Source organism: Paroedura picta, chromosome 15 (genome assembly GCF_049243985.1).
Source record: "Paroedura picta isolate Pp20150507F chromosome 15, Ppicta_v3.0, whole genome shotgun sequence".
Classification (NCBI taxonomy): Eukaryota; Metazoa; Chordata; class Lepidosauria; order Squamata; family Gekkonidae; genus Paroedura; species Paroedura picta.
Window position 1 is genome coordinate 289434 of NC_135383.1, and position 19508 is coordinate 308941.

At 58.6% G+C, this 19508-nt stretch overlaps 1 protein-coding gene across 4 annotated transcripts; it reads right to left on the reverse strand.

Moving 5' to 3' along the window:
* Positions 1-534: 534 nt before the first annotated feature.
* On the reverse strand, positions 535-18591 carry PLEKHM2 (pleckstrin homology and RUN domain containing M2). 4 transcript variants are annotated; one of them, XM_077311612.1, is made up of 20 exons: positions 18481-18591; positions 13241-13347; positions 12893-13002; positions 11877-11976; positions 10763-10850; positions 9821-10007; positions 9092-9151; positions 7589-7784; positions 6406-7188; positions 5594-5663; positions 5252-5342; positions 4723-4787; positions 4338-4426; positions 3515-3647; positions 2941-3131; positions 2688-2753; positions 2431-2590; positions 2054-2236; positions 1718-1834; positions 535-1584 (listed from the first exon to the last, which is right to left on the reverse strand). In XM_077311612.1, exons 1-20 carry the CDS (start codon positions 18538-18540, stop codon positions 1447-1449), a joined length of 2994 nt encoding a protein of 997 aa, XP_077167727.1. In that variant the 5' UTR covers positions 18541-18591; the 3' UTR covers positions 535-1446. The 4 variants fall into 4 exon arrangements, with proteins under 4 accessions (XP_077167727.1, XP_077167728.1, XP_077167729.1 ...); XM_077311613.1 differs by lacking the exon at positions 9092-9151; XM_077311614.1 differs by lacking the exon at positions 18481-18591 and adding an exon at positions 17530-17586 and having other exon boundaries at positions 11877-13002.
* Positions 18592-19508: the final 917 nt, after the last annotated feature.

Below are 19508 nucleotides of genomic sequence, written 5' to 3' on the forward strand. Positions count from 1 at the left end.
GGGGGGGATTGACTGGGTCCAGACCTGCTTTCAGCCAACACCACTGTCCCCTGGTCAGGGCAGGTGCCAGGCACCCAGGAGAGCCCCCCCCCACACACACACACAATTTGGCAGCAGTCGACTATACGGATGCATCCTCCCAGCCCACACACAGACACCCCCTGTGATGGCCCAGGCATCTGATCCCCTCCAGTTTGTGGGGAGGGCAGAGGCAGAGGGAAGCCCTCTATTCCCCCCCCCCCCCCGTTTCTTGTAAAGATCAGCATCTCTCCAGGTTAACCCCCTTAAGAAAGCACTGGCCACAATCCAGTCACCATCCCACCTTAGATGGGTCACAGCAACTGCGTGAGGTCCACTTCAGCCCTCCCAGGCAAATATCCACCTGAGTGGCCGTTGGCCTTTCACCCCACCCCCACCCCCACCCTATAGCCAGCAAGGTTTGAGCCACTGCAAGGCCTTGCTCCCCAATGCCACGGCCATGTGGCAAGCACCACAGAGCCACAGAGACAGGGTGTGGGGGCTTCGAGGCGGATGTCAAGTTACCAAGGAGCATTTTATTGGGGGGGGGGGAATGACAATGTATGTACAGCCCCCACAGACGACACCTCCCCCCCCAGAAGCCCCCCAAACAAACAGAAAAGTCATCTGCAAGCAGCTGCCTCGTTACAAGAAGGTTCAATCCAGCGAGCCACAGGACACCCCCCCCCCAACTGCCCTGGCCTGCCTGGATCCGGTCTCCAGACCCGAGAGTGAACTACTCTCCCCCCCACCACCCCCACTCTCAAGCTCTCCTGCAGGAGCCCCACAAAGCCATCCGAGGGGGATGCGGGAGACCAGTGTGGGGCAGGGCCACTGCAAGCACCTCCCCTACCCCTCTTTGTGCCTGTACAGCCCATGTCTCCACAGCAAGGGCTAAGAGTTCTTTCCCCGACTCACCTGGGCTGGGCTGACGGGAGAAAGCTCCACTTGCAAACGCCTCTGGTGGGGCAGGGTGAAGCAGGACAAGACAGGCAAGTGCCTGGCCAAGAGCGCCATCCATTCCCACTCAGCGCCCCACCTGAACCCACAGGAGCACCCTGGGCCCAACAGCTCTGCGCTTGGCTTTTTGAAGGGAAGACCCTGGCCTCTGCAGATGGGCTCCACGGGTGGCCTCGTGGCCTGGGTCTTGGCCAGCCCAGCACCCTGGGCAGCTCCTGCCTGTGCTCCCTGCGCCCCATCTGCCAGGACACCCCCAGAGACGACATGGCCTCCTACGCAGCTGAGGTCCCCCTTCATCCGCAGCAACGTGCAAAGGGTCAGGAAGCCTCCGGTCACAACAGTCACGGTCAAGAGACTAGCTGGGAGAATTCCTGGGGCCCTGCCCAGATGGGGCCTCCCCTCCCTGGCTGCCTCTGAGGCCAGGCCTCTCCTCCTGTAGGACCATGTCCCTCGCTGGGCGCTGGAAAGTTAACACCAGGGGTCTCTGGAGGCCCGGCCACGGCACAAGCTGTCACTGCGTTGCCACGTGCTGCGGATCAGGCCCAGGGCATCTTCACACTTCTTCCGGACACAGCCATCCTCGAGCGCCTTGTGCAAAAGGTCCACCTGCCCCCACACAGGGAAAGGTGTCCGTAAATGACAGCCCACAAGCTGAGGCTCCAAGCCACCGGGGGGGGGGGAGGGAGGGTCCCCACACCTGAGTCCCACTAGAGGAGCAGAAGAGCAGCCAGTGGGTTACCTGGTAGGTGCTGCTCCAGACTGAGTCCAGCGCAGACAAGAAGCGGCTCAGCTCCGCAGGACAGCTGAAGTACAGGGCCCAGGTGGGCAGGAACTGCTTGCGGTCTTGGGCAAACTCCTGCAGGCAGAGAGAGTGAGGCGGAGACTGCTGCTGTGGGAGGAGTGGGCAGGAGCTGCCCGGGGTTCAAACCTCCCTCTACCCTGCTAGAGGCTTGGCTGGGGACACATGGGTCAGACCCCCCCCAGTGGAGCCCACCTCACAGGGCTGTTGTGAGGGGAAAGCAGAAGGGAGGGGAACTAGGGAGAGATGAAGGCAGCTGCCCTCCTGCACACTCACCAGGATGCAGTACTCCCCGTGGCCGGGCTCTACGGATACCGCGGCCACGTCTGCCAGCTCTACAGTGGCCAGTGAGCGGAAGAAGCTGGTCTGGCAATCCTCATGGCACGTGAACACCTTCTGCTCTGTCAGCACCAGGCAGCAGGGCACACAGGGGGTGGGGGCCACACCTGGGGGGATGACCTGCAAGGGACCACTTGAGCTGCAGGTGGGGGGGGGGTGGTACACGGAGCCACCTCTGGGCCCAGCAGGACTGCCTGCCCCCACTGAGCGGCTGTGCCGCGTCCACAGGAACACTGTCATCCAAGCAGGCAGCCCCACCCTTCCAGAGCACAGCCCCTCGTGTGGCCCAGGGGCAGCAGGCAGGCCCAACTCACGCCTTTGGAGACGGCCTGGCAGAGGACCTGCATCCAGTCGCCCATCTCCTCCTCGGTCTCAGCACTCAGCTCCAGGGAGGGCCGGTCAGTCAGGATCACCTGGAAGGTGTGCATCCGGTCGGCCGTGTTTGACCTCCGGCATCCACCACATTGCTCCCCACTGCAATAAATGGGGCGGGGTGGGGGTGGGGAGAGAAGTGAGACAAAGGACTCGGCCCCCAGGTGCCTCTCTCTGCCCGCCACGTGCCTCCACTCACCCCATGTTCACTGAGAGCAGTGGAGTGACCTCTGTGCGATCTGGATACTGGTACAGGATGCCATTGCTACAGCGGGAAGAGAGTGCTGTGAGGGGGCTGCTGGAGCAGTGCTGGCCCTGCCCCTGCCCCTGCCCCTGCCCTTGCAGGCCCTTGCAGCCCCTTCATCCCAGCACGCAGAGGGGCCCCGGCTCTGAAGAGGAGCATGGTCATCCAGTGGCCCCGCTCAGCCCCAGTCTTTGCTGTGGCCTCTCACCTGAGCACCACAAAGCAGGGCCTCCACAGCTCCTTTCCCAGGTAGTTGGTGCCTGCTTTGTAGGTCAACACGCCCTCTTTAGTGACACAGTTCTCAGCCACGGGGCAGTGCAGGGGAGCAGAGCCCAACGTCTCCTCCATGGGGTCTTCCCAGTGGACAAGGCCATAGAATCGTACAGTCACCTCGGAGATCTGCCAGAGACCCAGCCCAGCCATGGCGTTAGCAGGACTAGTGCCCAAAGGAGGGAAGAGCATGCTTGGTTCCCCCACCGCCCTGGCAGTGGGGCATGGGCCTGAGGGGAGGGAGGCAGCAGGCCAGGGCTGAAGGCTTGCAGATCTCAAAGCATGGCCCTAGTGGCCACATTGTTGGTTGGGGCTCTTATCTGTGGGTGGGCATCCTCCTTTCTGGGCTCCCAAAGCAGAAGGCCATCCAGCCCTTGTCCTCTTGCTCTCCAAGCCCTGTTTAAAAAGGGCACCTGGGAGACCTCCTAATTGGGGGCATGGGAAGTGGGGCTTTGAAGATCTTCATTAAAGGGCCCAGATGAATTTGGAGTTGCAACTGGCAGGGCCCTCACCTCCTGCTTGGATTCCTGAGCTACAAACTTGGCCAGCGCCAGCCTCTCCATGGTGGCATCCGTCAGAATGCTGGGGTATGGTGGCTCTCTGCACCCTTTAATCATAGCTGACTTCAAAGACATCAGGAAAAACCTTGCCAGGAGGAGAAGACACTGAGGCTCAAGCAGAACAGCCCTCCCCCAAACAGAGTCAGATCAAAGTCAATGCCTACGCACACGTACCCACCACCTGCAGTGGAACGGCCCACTTCTTAAGGTCAGTAAAGCCTCCTACCCCCACCCGCATTCCTACTGCGCCCCAGAATGTGCAGAAGAGGGCGTTTCTAGGCAGGAAAGGAGGCCACAGTTCATGCCTGTGGAATTTCGGGAAGGGATCCCTGTGCCTCTCATGCGACTCTTCTTACTGCCTGCCTCCAGCATCCTGCTTCATGACACAGCTACAGCATCCGCGCTATCATTGCGTTGTTTTCCAGCCGAGTCCCTCCTGCTGCGCCAGCATCATCTGGAGCATGGTTCTTTCATTTGGCTCCGCAGCACTGCCGTTAGTCACCCTCCGCCGTGAGGATGGAGGACCATCCCTGGAGCCAACAAACCTCTGGGTCTGGCGAGGAACTACCGTGACTCAAGCGGAGGGAGGCTGCTTTGGTTGAGAGGCGACAGGCCAGGCTCCCCCTTGCTGCGGGGGCCTGGGGAGGTGGCTGCTCCAACCCTGGGAGGGCCCATGCACATCCTCCCCAGCAACGCTCCTTTCCACACCACAGAGACCTAGCCAGCCCAGCCAGGGATCCTGCAGCTTCCGAGCCTCTCCCCACAAGCCACTCACTCTGTCAGGCTGGTGTCTGCTGAATCCAGCAAGAACTGCTTCCGACGGTTGGTGCAGACCAGAGTCACGGTCTGCTGATCCAGGCCCACCTGGCAGGAAAGCACATCCCATGAGACTCCGGAGTTGCTCTCCAGGGCTTCAGGGGCAGCTCTTTCCCGCATTCATGCCCTGCTTCAAAGGCCAACGATTGGGTCGGGGACCTTCCACATGACAAGCAGAGGCTCTGCAGCGGAGCCAGAAACTCTGCCCCGATCCATGGGGCTGAGCCCTCTCCTCCCTGCCCACACGAGAGCAACTCAAGTGTGACCGTACTCCAGGAGCAGCCCGAGAATGCCCTGGACAGGGGCCCCTTCCTCCTCCCGTCCAGGCCAAAGCCCCTGCTCACCGAGATGTAGTCCAGCTCGTTGTAGGAAAGAGCCTCCTCCACCATGTAGGGCTTTTCAGCTGCTTCTGATGGGAGAGGGAGGGGGCATGAAGCCTTCGGTCAGCATACAGAGCCAGGCCATCAGGGCTCAGTGGTCCCACCATGGTACAGCACTGGCTGCAATCGCGTTCACATCCAACCCAGCACCAAGATCAAGCCCAGGGTAGGGCCTGCTTGAGGGGTGGAGCCAGCAACAAACTGCAAGAGCCCCAGAGTGGCCACGGATGACACCAGGTCCGGCCCATTTCCAGAGAGTAGAAGAGTCGTGTGGACCCTGAACTCTCCCAGAACTAGCAGTCAAGAATAATGCAGTGCCCAGGCAGCCCCTGCCTCCAGCAGCCCAACATTTCTGTACCTGCTTTAATTCACAATTCAAGATGAAAGAAGAGCCATACGCTGTCAGTTTGGCCAACACGTGAGCCGAGAGGAGCTCACAAAAGACATGCAGGATCAGCCAGGGGTGGGGAAGAGGCCGGGCGGAAGAGCTCACCTTTGCGGAGGAGGTAGAGGTAGCAGTCCGTCAGCAGCACGTAGACCAGCTGCAGGTTCCCCTCCGTGTGGCCTGTGCTCATACGGATCATCTGTGGAAGGAGGCCAATGGGCTGACTCAGGCTGCGGGGGCCAGGGGCCTGGGACCCCTTCCTTCCCCCCTCCCTTCCTCCCTCCTTCCCAAGATGCTCCTCTGGCAGGATGCCTTGATCAGACACAGAAGGCTCCTCCCCCCACTGCTCCTGGATTTTCTTCTTCAGCAAAGCACTAAACTGGACCCCGGTGAGGAATGGCTCATGTCAAGAGGCGAAGGGAGCAGAGGGGTCCGTGTGCTCCAACATACCCGGAGCAGCTGCTCCTCGTTCTCCCGGAAAACGTGGATCATCAGCAGCAACAAATGGTTGTTGTCTACCCTGTGTGAAGAGCAGAAGAGACGGGCAGAGGATGGGGCAGGGGAAGGATCAAGTTAGCCCCCCAAGGGGGAACCTTGACTAAGTGCCAGAGGGTGTCTACCTCGGCCTGAGGACTATGCTCATCATGGAGGAGAGTAGGTGTTTATACCTTGCCTGAAGGAGTCTCAAAGCGGCTTAGAATTGCCTCTCCTTCCTCTCCCCTGTGAAGGAGGTGTGGCTGAGAGAGCCCTAAAAGAATTGTGACTGGCTCAAGGTCTGGCTGCATGTGGAGGAGGGGGGAATCAAATCTGACTTGCCAGATTAAAAGCTGCCATTCTTAACCACTAGACCATGCTGGCTCTCTCATCATCAGTTTTATTTATGGTCATGGACAATCCATCCAATCCAATCCCCATAAAAAACATAAAAAATTTAGATAAGTAGTCAGTGTTCATAAACATACAATGAGGATCCAATATAGTTATGAGCTTTGACAGCAAGCCCACTCCATGTGCCTGTTTTCAAATGTCAGTTGGATAGACCCTGCAGGCAGGGGCTTCTTTGTCGTGGCCCCTGGATTATAGAAGGAATCCTGCGTAGAGCAGGGGGTTGGACTAGATGGCCTGTATGGCCCCTTCCAACTCTATGATTCACTGCCTGGTGAATTCACCTGCTGCATCCCACTGACCCCAGGGAGCCCATCAGCTCTGGCTGAGACCCTCTTGGGCTTTGGGGCATGTCCGCTTTTCATGAGGCCACCCACCTGAATTCCGAGGGATGGGCTGTTTCCGAAGGGCTGCCCTGCTCCTCTTCCACTCCCGAGTCCTCAGCACTGCTGAGTGAGGGGCTGGCCTTCTCCTCCTTGAGGCAGCCAGGGGCCTCTACGCTGGCAGCCACTGCTGCCGCCTCCTGCTGCCTCTGCTGCGGAGTGTCCATCATGGGCCCAAGAGTTTGCCCCTCACCCTCGTCTTCTCCTCCTCCCTCCTCTTGCCCAGCAGTTTCAGGGCCACCAGGAACATGTGGCGGTTGGCCATCCCCTGCAGGGTCATGGTGGCCACCACCTGGCCCAAGACGGTTTGGACTCTCAACGGTAAAGTGGTAGAAGACCATGGGAGATGGCACCCCCTTGCCAAAGCCACCAGAGGGGGGGCCCTCCGAGGGGGTCCCCTCTGGTGTCTCGGTCCGAAAGGACTGGTTGGGGGGCTCGATGGAGCAGCCCCACTGCTGGGGGTCCAGCTGCCTGTCCAGCGTGTCAATCATCTTGCTGAGCGACTGCCCCACCTGCTCCATAGACATGTCCTTCATTTCAGGGATGTGCAGCCCCAGCTGGCTCAGGATGGGGGGCTCCCCAGCTGCCTCTGAGTCTGGCAGGAGTGCCTGGCCGGGATCCCACTTCTCAGCTCTGTCCGCTGGCAGGCTCTCTCCACCCTCCCCCAGAGGCCCAGCGGGGCTCATAGCCGCAGCATAGGGGGGGATGAGGTTCGCCACCACAGTCTCCTCCGTCTTGGTCTTCTTCTTCTTGCCAGCCTTCTTCCTCTTGGCCAGCCTGCAAGGAGAACAGGAGGACTGGGGCTCCCAAGGACAGCTTGCTTACCCATCTCTGCCCGCTGGCGCCAGCCCTCCTTGGCCCACCACGTCTCTTTCCACCGGCCTTTCTCTTTGGTCCCCCATCAGAGGGCCCAGTGGGCTGTCTCTGGCAGCTCCAGCAAACCCAACAACTCACAGCAGCAGAATGAGAACACGGAGGGTCGCTGGGCCCCTGCGTCATAGCTGGATGGACCAGCCTCCTTCCCACCCACTCACACACAGAAAACGCCAAGAGCTGCTTTTGCTTTCTCTGATGGAAGCTGCAAAAGGCCAGGGAGCAGACAATACCAGGCTGCTGAGACCAACAATTCACCCTTGTGCCCAGAAGATGCACCTCCTGGCACCAGCCTGACACTTACCTGATGACCTCCAGCTCAGGGCAACTCTCAGGCTGGTCAGTGCCCTCGGCCACAGGATCTGTCCTCTCTTGGGAGGCAGGGAGGTGCACCGGGGTGCTCTCAGCTGAGGACAGCCTTTCTGCCTTCTTGTTGAAGGGGTTGTGACGCTGCGTTGGGCTCTTGGGGGGACAGCTGAGGGTGTCTGTCCCGTCTCCGTCTGGGAAAGAGAAAGAAGAGCCCCACCCCTCATCAGTGGCCTAGCAGAACACAAGCCCCAGAGCCTTCCAGCCCCAGGGCCAATCCGGGATGCCCGAGCCTGAAAGGGCACTGGCTGGTCTCCCTAGACCTGGGGCGGGCTGCATGGCGGGGAGCCCAACACGCCTGGAACTGAATGCCACCTGCCTCTTCACCACATCCTTTGACTCAGGCACAGGGATGAGGGATGGGCCGGGGCTCTGGGGCGAAGCATCAGTCTGGTACACAGGAACCCCCGCTCCCACCCGTGGCAGAACCACCAGGCAAGCAGGAGGGGGGATCACTGTTGGCCCGAACAATCCTGCTGGGAGGCAAGAGGGAGCGGGAGGGACCTGGGGCCAGGCCCCCAAAGTGGCTGCTGACAGTGTTTGTGGATGGCGGCTCCAGCTGGTGCAAGCACTCCTTCTCCAGAGGTCAGGGCGGAGACCCCCCCCTGCCTCCCCTCCCAACAGACTGGCTGGCCTATTTCACCAGTGCAGATCAATGATCCTCCTTCTCTCCCGCTGTTGAGGAGGACCTGGAAGCCGCTTGTCACTGTCTCCTCCCAGTGCGGAAAGCTGCACTCAATGTTAAGCAGAAAACGTGGACCTTTTCTTGGCATCTTTAATGAGGTGGCTACCTACCATCTATTTGCTTCACTTTTCTAGGCAGCTGCTTCTGTCATCTTGGCCTCCAATTCCCACCCGTGAGGACCAGAGGTTTGCTTCCCACGCCTGCCTTACGGGCAAAGGCAGAGAGCAGAGGACGGGACTCCCCGGCAGAGGGGAGAGCAGGGACAGGCGCCTGCTGCAGTCAGAGAGGGGCCTGCAGGGAAGAGGGCTCATGAACAGTCCCATCAGGCCGGGAGGCAGCTGCAGCCCGCACTACTTCCCCAGGCACTTTTCGGACAGAAAGCACCGTTAGGCACAGTCCTCATTGGCACAGAAGACCGACGTGGGAGGCTGGTTAGTTTGAAGGACCAGAACAAGGACCGAACATTTCATGCTGGGATAGGCCAAGTCACAGAGGGGTAAGAAAGTTAGACGCTCAAATTAAAACTGCCAAGTAAGTGGCCGAGAGAAACCAGAGACCACAGGGAGAGACTGAATCCCGCGCCCACGGAAGAGCCTGCGCTACTTTCCGGACTGCGCTAGGAGAGCCGCTGGCTGCCCTCTCAAGCTGCTTGTTCCTGCATTAAGAGACCCAAGGCAGAGCATGCAGCAAGCTTTGGTGCAGGAACAGGAGTGGCACTGAGAGCATAGCTGCAGACAAGGGGCGCAATCATCCCACCTTCCCAGGCTGTGGTGGGCATGGATGGTACTGCGGGGAAGACATCTCCAAAATCATAATCTACAAAGTGAGGGACAAAACCACAAGTTAGAAGGGAGGGCTGCAGGCTCGGAGGAGGAGAGTCTAGAAAGCTTGAGGGGTGAGCCAAGGGCAGCAGGAAGGGCCACCTAAAGGCAGGCATGTATGGTCCCCCAGCTCATCAACTCCCCCCTGCAGTTCTGCATGTTTTCCGCACCTCTCTCCAGCCAGGCTTGTGGCCAGCCAGAAGGGCAGCAGCCTGCACAGGCCGAAGGTTCCTCTCGGCCACTTGGAGGCCTGCAAATGCCAACCTGAATGTGATGGGAAGCCCCTCAGGGGAGGGGGGGGAGGCAGGCTAAAAGCCCCTCCAGTGCTGCGCTACGTGCAGCCATGAGCAATCACCCGCAGGACCCTCACCCAGGTTTGCCGGCCTTGTGGGACCAGCAACCTTGCTTGTGGTGTTCCCCGTATCCTGCAACAACACGATGCCCCCTGGTTGGGGTTCTAATCTGCCCGCCGCGTTCGGCTGCTGCCAGCGAGGAGCCCTCTTGCCTCGGCTATGAGGTGGCCACACACCCTCTCTGTCCCAGGGAACCAGCCTTCTACCCGAGGAGCTCACAGAGGTGCCGCTCCCCAGCGCACGCCCCGAGACCTCTAGGGTCTGCCCTCCTAGCCCTGACGCTTTCCAGTAGCCCCTCCCTGGCCACTCACCCTCGCTGGAGGGGGCGATGGCGCTGTCATCCCACTCCAGGTTGGTGGAGGTGACTGAATTGAAGGAGTTGAGCGAGAGGCTGTCTGAGCCGTGGACCGAGCAGGGCAGGCGGTCCTCAAAGTCCAGCAAGTACTGCGGCTTGTAGCAGTCTGGCATGTAGGGGGCCAGGTCCAGGTACGGGGCATCCTGCAAGCAGCACAGAAGTTGGGAGGGCCAGTCAGAGCCCCGGGAAAGGGGGGGGGGCTCATCAGCCTCTTACGCCTTTGCCCTCTCCCTTTCCACTGCCCCCAAGCAGTGATCAGAAGCTCAGCTTTCAGCTGCTGCTGAGGCAGCTCCCTTCTCTGAAGAGCGAGAGTGACCCATCCGGCTTCCCCTCTTGACTGAAAGAGACCCAACGGGGACAAAATGGCTCCTATGCCCTCTGGAAGCAGGGCCTCTCGCCCATTTGGGGCATCCCGGTTTCTTACAAAACTTTGTTCTTTATGAGCATCACAACCTGGGATAGCAGCGGTTAGGCTGGGATAGCAGCAAGTTTGAGGCTCCGGGGACTTTCCTGGTTTGTTGACAGGACTGGATTAACATTGGTCCAATTTGATTTTTTTACAACCCTGAAGAGGCAGAGCCCACGTTTTCTAGACAGGCAAGCAAGACCTGTGCTGCGGCACCGCTGGCATACTGCACTGGACGTCAATTGGGATTACTGAACATGAGATGTGTTTTCGATTCCTATCCACCATCTTGTAAATGTTCGAATGAAAATGCAGCAGAGAAGTGTTTAAAATAAACTACTAAGCAAAACCCAATGCAGTTGTGGCCATTAGGGGGGGGGTGTCTTTCCCCAAATGCCTGATGGCCTGATGCAGTAGTGGGGTGGGGGGTGGGGATGGGTGGGGCTGCCCCACCCCGGACTGCTCCATGAACAGAGAAGACAATCTGCTCACCAAATCCAAGTCAAAGCGAATGAACTCCAGGCCAGAGACCAGTGTGAGGAAGAGGGTGAGATGGTCGTGGCTGCAGACAAGGGCATTCCTGCAGGGCAGAGAAGCCGATCACTCTCAGACCCTGAACTGAGTTGGAAGGGCCCGGGCAAACCACAGCCAAGTCCCCAGGCCAGGTCAGCCAGGGGGCCGTCTCAACCTCAGGAACGCCTGTCAGATTTCAGACAGTAACTTTTGCGGAGCCTAGAAAGCTCCAGGAGAAGAAGCTGCACCCAAGCAATTCGTGCCGTTGGGTTTGGATGGCCAGGCACCCACTCCCACCCACAGGCAGAAACCGCAAGGGCCATGTGACTCTGTTGCACCCTCCAGCCTGCAAATGCTCACAACAACAAAAAGAAGCACACGAGAAGGACCAAAAAGGAGCCTGGGGGCTAAAACGACAGGGCTCTAGGTAGCAGGCCACAGACATATGGCAATCCCTCACAGACGGGGGACCCCGTTCAAGCCTCAGGGCTTCTGGCAGGTACTGGAAAAACCTTGGGAGACCCAGTCCCACATCTTGCAGAACTGCACATTCCTAGAAAGTGGCCATGCTTGTCTGCCTGTGTCACAAATGCACCAAGCGTCAGATTGCTACACTAGAATCCCCATGGCATTACAGCAGCATTTAACTGAGACAAAGCGTCCCTCCCCCCCCCCCCCATGACAGGGACCTGATTAGCTTAGCCCAGCTAGGCAGACTGCGTTCTCCCCGAATGACAGCTACGGCTGCTGCTGTGCTCATCATGAACAGGTTAGAACTGGATACTGGACTGTCCCAGCAATCCTGCCCTGGCCTTTTCCCTCTGCCACTGAAGCCGGTGTCTTCACACACCGGAGGAAGCCAATTCTAGGCCAGGGAAGTTTATGGCAGAATAAACCTGTTAGCCTTAATATTCCCTTTCTGGATCGCAGGCAGCCTTTTTGAAAAAATACTGAAGAAAAGCAAATGGGAGGACAAAATGTGGGCAGTATGGAAACGGCTTCCAAAGCCACCTTGGAAGCCAAGTCCCCATCCCCCCACGAGCCATCTTCCTCCCACAGCCCAGCCCCCCACCCACCAAGGGAGGGGACTCACTTGGCATAGTGCTTGTGCAGCAGACTCAGGTTCTCCTGGAACAGCCGCAGGTAGCTCTCCAGGGAGTTTTCGTTGAGGGCCAAGTACAGCCATGCTCGGCCTGCAGAGGGCAGCAGAAGAGGGCTTTTGAGAGGCCCCCATCCCCCCCCCCCAGCCAAGAACGGCAGATTGTGCCTTCTCTGGGCTCAGCCAGGGCTGGCCCACCATAGCCCCATGACCACTGTCCCCAAGAAGCCCAAAGCCCCAGCTGACAGCCCACAGATCCCCAGACAGAATGCCAAAGGCTGAGGCCTGGGGCTGGCTGGGACAGGCAACCTTCTCTCCAGAGGAAGGTGCTCTTGAAATATTTTGCTATCCTTCCCAGCTGTGAAGAGTGACACGGATGGGGCTTATGTGGGCCCGATGAGGCTGAAAGCAGGGCACCTACAGAGATTTCCAGCAGAGATTCCTTCCCACACACAGCACGCTTTGGAAACCAACCCAAAGGGATGACTTCCTACCGTCCTCGTTCCCTCTGTTTTTGGGGCATCCCGGTTTCTTATAAAACTTTGTCTACTTATTTTTATTTTGTGGACTCCCTTCAGGCAAGGAAAGCACTAACCGTCTTTCCCTCGGAAGTGGCTGTGGCAGGTTTTCACATATTCCTGCATCAGCGGGACTTTGCCCCCATGGCAGAAGTATCCCCGACACCCTCCCCCCATCCTCTGGCTCTGCCCATCCTTAAGGGTGCGCCTGCCAGGAAGGCAGGGTCTCCATGTCCTATAGGAGCAAACCATCTAAGAGGGGCTGGATCTGTTGACAGCCTGATGACCGCCTTTTGACCAAGGGGAAAAACACCCTCCCCCAGGTGGCCCCAAAGCCTGTGCCCTCCTAAGCCCAGCTGGCTTTCTGAAGCAGAGCTGAAGCCAGGCTTGCATGGGGCCAGTGCTGGGAGGGGCAGCACACAAAGCAACTATCCCCAGGCCTGGTCCGCGGTTCCCCTCTGCCTGAAGCAGGGCTGCCGCCTGCATGCTTACTGCGCCCCAGGTTGGTGGCCACATGATGCAGCAGCTCAATCTGCTCGACGGCTTCTCTGCGAGTGAAGTGGACCACCAAGACCCAGTAGCCCGAAGGGAGATCCTGAAGCCTGGGGAAGGAAGCGGAGGAATGAGGGAGAACGCCTCTGCTGCGGGTGGGCTGGGGTGAGGGGGGGGGGCATACAGTCAGGCTCTGCAACACAGGCCTCCCCTCCCCAGGCTGTGGCTGGCTCTGTGTGCCCCCAACACCAGCAGTAGCAGCCCCAGCAGCACAGGGCTGGTCCTTCGATGGAGGCCGGGAGCTGTCCCCAGTGTCCCCAGGGGCTGCCTCAGGGGCCTGCTGCTCACCCATAGAGCAGGGCGTGGTCAATGTGCTCGCAAAGGCGCTGCAGGACTTTGTCGTGGTTTCTGATGGCTGGCGTCTCATCTTCACATGCTGCAAAGTAACTCTGTAACTGAGAGCAAGAGAGAGGGAAGTGCTCCTGTCAACCCTGAGGGCTGGACTGCACAAAATGCTTCACAAGTTACTTGGATAAACGAGTTGCAAGTAGAATCCTCCTGTGTAATTTCTGCAGTCGCCCAAATGTCATGGGAAGAGCCTTGGGTCAGCTCTTCCTCTGGGCTTCCTGGGAGATCACAGACTTCGGCAATCCGCATCCACTGCCCTGTTCAGTGACTCACTCTACTTCACCCGCCTGGTGTCCAGGGGAGGAAGGGAGACAAAGGAGCAAAGGCAGGGAGGTATAAACAGCCAGCTGCTGCACGTCCACTCCCCCCACCCGAGGGGCATGGCCTGCTCTCTGCACGCGCACCGAGGGGAGCCACTGGGGGCAGAGGAGGAGGCTCTAGGCAGCCCCTGGGGGCCCGAGATGCCGCACTCCCTCTGTTGTTCTTTCAGAAATCACACTTGGAAGCCTCTCTGCCTTGAGGAAGCGCACAGAGGCCCGTTCGGGTTCTGCGATGTGGTTCCCTGGAGGTTTCCTCGGGATGGAAAGCTGCCTGCCTGGAGAAAACCCCTCCCAAGCCCGTTCTGCTCTTCCCCGAAAGACCAAACCCCAACCGGTGTGGGCTGACCGGTTTTTCAGGGCCCAGGAGCACAAGGGACGGATGCCAGGCTGTTCTGAGAGGGGGGGGGAGGGGAGCACAAGGACAGACTGAACCAACTGGAGCACAGCCTGACTTTCTAGTTCAGCCGCTGGAGTTTGAGTGCATCTCATTTAAGCATCCACCTGGACCCAACAGAGGAGCCCTGTGGATGGAAGGAGGCCAGGCGAGTCTGGCTTTTTTCTCCCTCCTGCTGCTTCGGTGGGTCTCCGCTCAGAGACCTGCCTGCTGTGGCTCCCAGGTCTTCACCAAGAAGCTCCAGCCGCCAAGAGCTCAGCATTGGAGGCCAGCCTGGATCTGCTTGGAAGGCAGCCCTCCCACTGAGCTTGGTCTCAGGACACCAGCAACAGCAGCTGCTCCCCATCAGGCCCCCCCCCCCCAGGTGCAAGAGGGGGCCCCTCTATGGCAAGTCTCCCCACAGGAGTCGGGGGCAGACTCCCTCACTCTGCACACGGGGGGGGGGGGGAGGGGGGCAGATCCCATGCATTCTGCAAGGGGGGCCTGTGGGAGTCATGTTCAGCCCGCAAAGCCCCTTTGGCTCCCACTGACGAGAAGCCTCTGTTGGTGCTGAGGACCCAGCCAGCTCGGCCCTCTTGGGTGCTTGGCCAAGGGAAATCGCATGGATTTAAATACAGCACAAAGCCAGCTACTATGAAATACCAGCAAATACAGACCTAAAGCATATTAGTACAGGAGCTATACGTTACTGATACACTCTATTCAGAATATAACGCAGGACATCTCTTCTTAGCTGGGAGGACCCCTGCTTTTGGAGCTCACTGGGGAGGCCAGGAGCTGAAGGGGGACACTTGCCTACTCCCAGCCCCTGGGAGAGGGCAGGAGCTGAACCCACATCCCTCCCCAGTGCCTCAGTCTTGGTCCTCACTCCCAACTGACCTCTCCAGACTGTGTTCCATAAGTCCCAAGCACACTGTGGGTCAATGCTGGACATGGTTGCTTCCATTCCAAAGGCCCCTGGGTGAGGAGCTTCAACAAGCAACGAGGGTGCAGAACTCTTCTGGCCTCCAAGTGCCAATCTATTGCCCGTCCCTCCTGGCATGGTACCTGAGCTGACTATTTTGGTCCTACTGATGACACTGACAACACCAGCCGAGCAAACAATGAGGCCCAAAACGTCCTTCGAGGATGCTTGTTTGGTTCCCGGAGCTATTTATAAACCTGGGGCAGGGAAAACAGTGACCTCCAAGAGGCACCAGTCATTGGCAGAGCTCTTCTACTCTGCGACAAGCAGCACCAGAAGCAGGTCTGTCTGTCTGTCTTTTAGATTTCACCTTTGCTCCTGAGACTGAAGGTGACTCAGAGTTCTTAGTTTGGATGAGCTTTGCCTATCTCTGAATTGCAATATACTCTCCAAAATCAGATAGGCAGAAATTCTGTGTTTGGATAAGGCACAGAAACATCCTCAGGAGCCAGGATGGCTGAGCTCAGTTGTCCTGTTGATACTCAACAGGCAGAGTTTGTTAAAATAGCAGTCCAAAGTCCAGATACCTAATGTGACCAAATTCACAGCTTCCAGTTTGAGGGGAAATCCAAGAGCAAGGTCCTAGAGCACAAGCCAGAGTCAGATACAAATCATTCCAAGATGCTGGCTGCAAGGTCAGTAACTAGGAGACATAGAACCACAGAGTTGGAAGGAACCTCCTGGGTCATCTAGTCCAACTCCCTGCACTATGCAGGACACTCACAGCCCTATCGCTCATCCACTGTCACCTGCCACCCCCTTGAACCTTCACAGAATCAGCCTCTCTGTCAGATGACTATCCAACCTCTGTTTAAAAATCTCCAAAGATGGAGAACCCACCACCTCTTGAGGAAGCCTGTTCCAGTGAAAGACCGCTCTGTCAGGAACTTCTTCCAGATGTTTAGACCAAATTTCTTTTGCATTAATTTCATCCCATGGGTTCTGGTCCATCCCTCTGGGGCAAGAGAGAGTAACTCTGCTTCATCCTCAATATGGCAGCCTTTTAAATACTTGAAGATACTTATCAGATCCCCTCTCAGTCATCTCCTCTCCAGGCTAAACAGACCAAGCTCCCTCAACCTTTCCTCATAGGTCTTGGTCTCCAAACCCTTCACCATCTTTGTTGCCCTCCTCTGGACATGCTCCAGTCTGTCTACATTCCTCTTCAACTCTGGTGCCCAAAACTGAACACAAGTGAGGCCGAACCAGAGCAGAGTACAGCGGCACCATCACCTTGCATGATACAGACCAAAATCCCATTTGCCTTTTTAGCCACCAAGTCACACTGCTGGGGTTCATCTACCATTTCATCTACCATCATCTGTCAAAAGTGTCAAAAATAATGGACAGAAGTTCAGAGATGACATCTGCAAGTTCTCGGTGTTTATGGACTGCCTCCACAGTGATCCTGGGCCACCATTCCCATCCCCCTGTTGTGATACGTTTTTGCCAGATTGAGCACTATTTCCCTCACTAGATATGACTGAGGAGAATTAGGAGTTAAGCAGTTCAACACTCTTCCTACAATCACTGGTTATTTGTTTATACTCATCCTTGATAATAAGGCCTTCCTTCCATTTCCTAAATGACCCCAATCCGCCTAGATCCAACTGCGTGTGGAGATTGTCCATGAGGGAGGCCATCTCCATCCCATGGACAGGCCAGAAGCCAGATTGGAATGGATCGAGAGCTGATGTTTCTTCCAGGAAACTCTGTAGTAGTTCTGTGACCACCTGCTCAACCACCTTCTCAAAAATGCCAGATGTGAGACTGGCGTAGCTGGATGGACCCAGCAATGTGGCCTAACCATAGCCTCCTGACTCCTCACTCCAAGAAAGTCTCTGACCTCAGGGACAAGTTGATAATCTTCTGGAGAAGGACCTGACTCTCCTCATGGCTTTTGTAACCATGAGAGACCTGGGTCTAGGGGGCATGTCGTCAGTCCAACAGCTGCCGGAGTCCTTTCCACATCAGCTAGGGAGAGTGAACTGAAGCAGTACAAAACTGGACCTAGAGACAGCCAAGGGGCTCCAGTTCTGTTATTGCATCAGCTTCGCTGGGTAAACTGCAGCGGGGTAACAAGATTTTGTCCGAAAAAAAGCCTGCAAAAGATGCATAGCTGATATCCAATTGTGTAGTTTGCAATGGTCCTGCTGCTAATACCCTCAATAATTGCACCGTTTTAAGTAGCATGATCAGGAGGAGGCTACAGAATATACAGAACATTCCCTTCCCGTGGTCTTCACTGCCATCTCATAAGCATTCAAAAGCAGCCTCTTGCAGCTTCATTATGTGTTTTCCACCAAACTCGCGGGATAGCGACCTGGGCCCCCAGCACGGAATGGTCAGACCATGGGACCCTAGTGGATGTCCCTAAACCAATATATATCCCCACCCCAAAGAATAAATCCAGGGTGTGGACTGCTTGGTATCTGGCACCAGTCACAAACTGGGTGAGTCCCAGTGTGGCCATGGCTGACACTAGGTCTGGGGGGCAGGTCGGTCAAGCCCCTGGGATTGCTCAGATGATCTGCTCATAAGTGTTGCCCACCTGCAAAAGCTCAGGACACAACCAGGTTCAGAGAGACAGTGACTGGCCCCCAAATTCCTGCAGAGGAAAGTCACCCACTTAAGAGAAGCTTCTCTTTAGAGGAGGAAGAAGAAGAGGAGAAAGAAGAAGCAGAAGATTGCCCGTGCTCACTTCCTACAGTCATGCTGTGGCTGAAGGAAACCCTGAAGGTATTGCAGCAGTCAGAGGACAGGGCCAGGGCATTCCATTGGGGTCTGCTGCTGACCATCCTCCACCTTGTCAAGGGAGATGCTACCGCCTGCCTCGGCACCGGGCTGGCCCAGCTGCTGCAAAGGAGGGGATGCAAGCAAACTCTGGCTCCTCCCAGCTCCCCTGAGCAGCTGCTGGTGCTCGCCAGTTCCTCAGAGTCATGCTGCTGCTCGTGTGACTCTGACGCAGGACCCACCATGGCTAGCTGTCCCACAGAGTTGTTGGCTGCCCCACATATGCAAGAAGGGGTGATCCAGCACCTGCAGGAACTCTGCTGTCTATGCCAGCGTGTGGGTCAAGGCCTCATTCGAGGGTGGCAGAAAGCCACAGGGCACGGCGGGGGGGGGGGGGGCTGCTCAGAAGACCAGCCAGAGGGGCTGAACTCCCGGGCTCCTGACTCCTGTGGGGCCCCACTGGCCGGCCACCCACCCACCCCGGGCAACCTCAGCCCTGGGCCCACTCATGCTGGCCTTTCCCCCCAGGGGGTGGGGACCCCACTAAGCATGACCCTAGCCCTGGCCCGCAGCACAAGACCCTCTTCTGGGGGGCAAAGGCGGCTGCCCAGGCGCAGAGATGTCCGCGGGCCGGCCAAGGCGCCGCAGGGCCACGGGCAGCAGCAGCCGCCGTCGGGCGGAGCGGAGCGGAGTGGGGCAGGCAGCCCCCACGGGCGGGGGGGAGGAGGGGTGGAGGGGGAGGGGGGAGGGGTCTGACTGACTGACTGACCTTCTTGACGGAGAGCGAGATGTTGTGCAGGATGCGGTCCTTCACCTCGCCCGGCTCCATGGCGCGCCCCCCCCACGGCGGCTCCCCCCGCCCCCCCCGACGCCCACGTCCCCCCCGCCGCCGCCGCCCCCCACGCCCCCCCCGCCCCTCCGTCCTGCCCCGACGCCGGCCGGCTCGCCCGCCCGCCCGCCCGCTGCCTCCTCCTCCGGGGACCCGATCCGGCCGCCGCCGCCGCCGCCGCCGCCGCGCAGGGAGGGAGGGAGGGAGGGGAGGGAGGGGGCGGCGCCTCGTGACTGGGCCTCCCCCCCACGCCCCCCCCCGGCCTCGGGCCCCAGCCCCCCCACCCGCGCCAGGCACGCCGGGAGTTGTAGTCCGGAGTGGCGGCCGGGGCGAGGCGGGCTGCTGTGCTAGCGAGCCCCCCCCCGCCCCCCAGGCCGGTTGACTGGCCGGAACTGGCTGCTTCGCGGGCCTCCCCCCCGCCCCCCCCCCCCGCGCGAGAGACCCCGGCCCCAGGGCTCTGGGAGGCAGGGCCGCAAGAAGGGCCGCCTCCTCCTTGGCCCCCGGGGCCCGGTCCTTCGTTGAAAGGCCCCCCAGAGCCAGACTCCCACCAGCAAGCCCCTTGGGAGACACAGGGTGCCATCCGCGGGGCGGGCACAACACTGGCCTAGCCGTTGGCACATGGCGTGGCATGGCGTGGCATGGGGAGCAAGGCGTGTTCCTCCTCCTTAGGCCAGTCGCAGCAGGTGGGCTCAGGAAATGCCACTACCCCCAAGAGATTCTGAAACATTACCCCTGGAGACTGGGTGGGGGGGTGGGGGCTGCACTCCCAGCACTGGCCATGCTGGCAAAAAATCAACCCTTTGGAGGGTCAGATTCTCCAGGCAGATTCTCTTAAGGAACACAAAAGGCCCCATATCCAGTTGCAGCCAGAACTGCAAAAGTCCTAAGGGTGTGGCCACAAAAGCCACCGGCACTCCCCAGTGTGCAGTTGCACAAGAAACCACGTGGTGTACGAGACACCACAATCA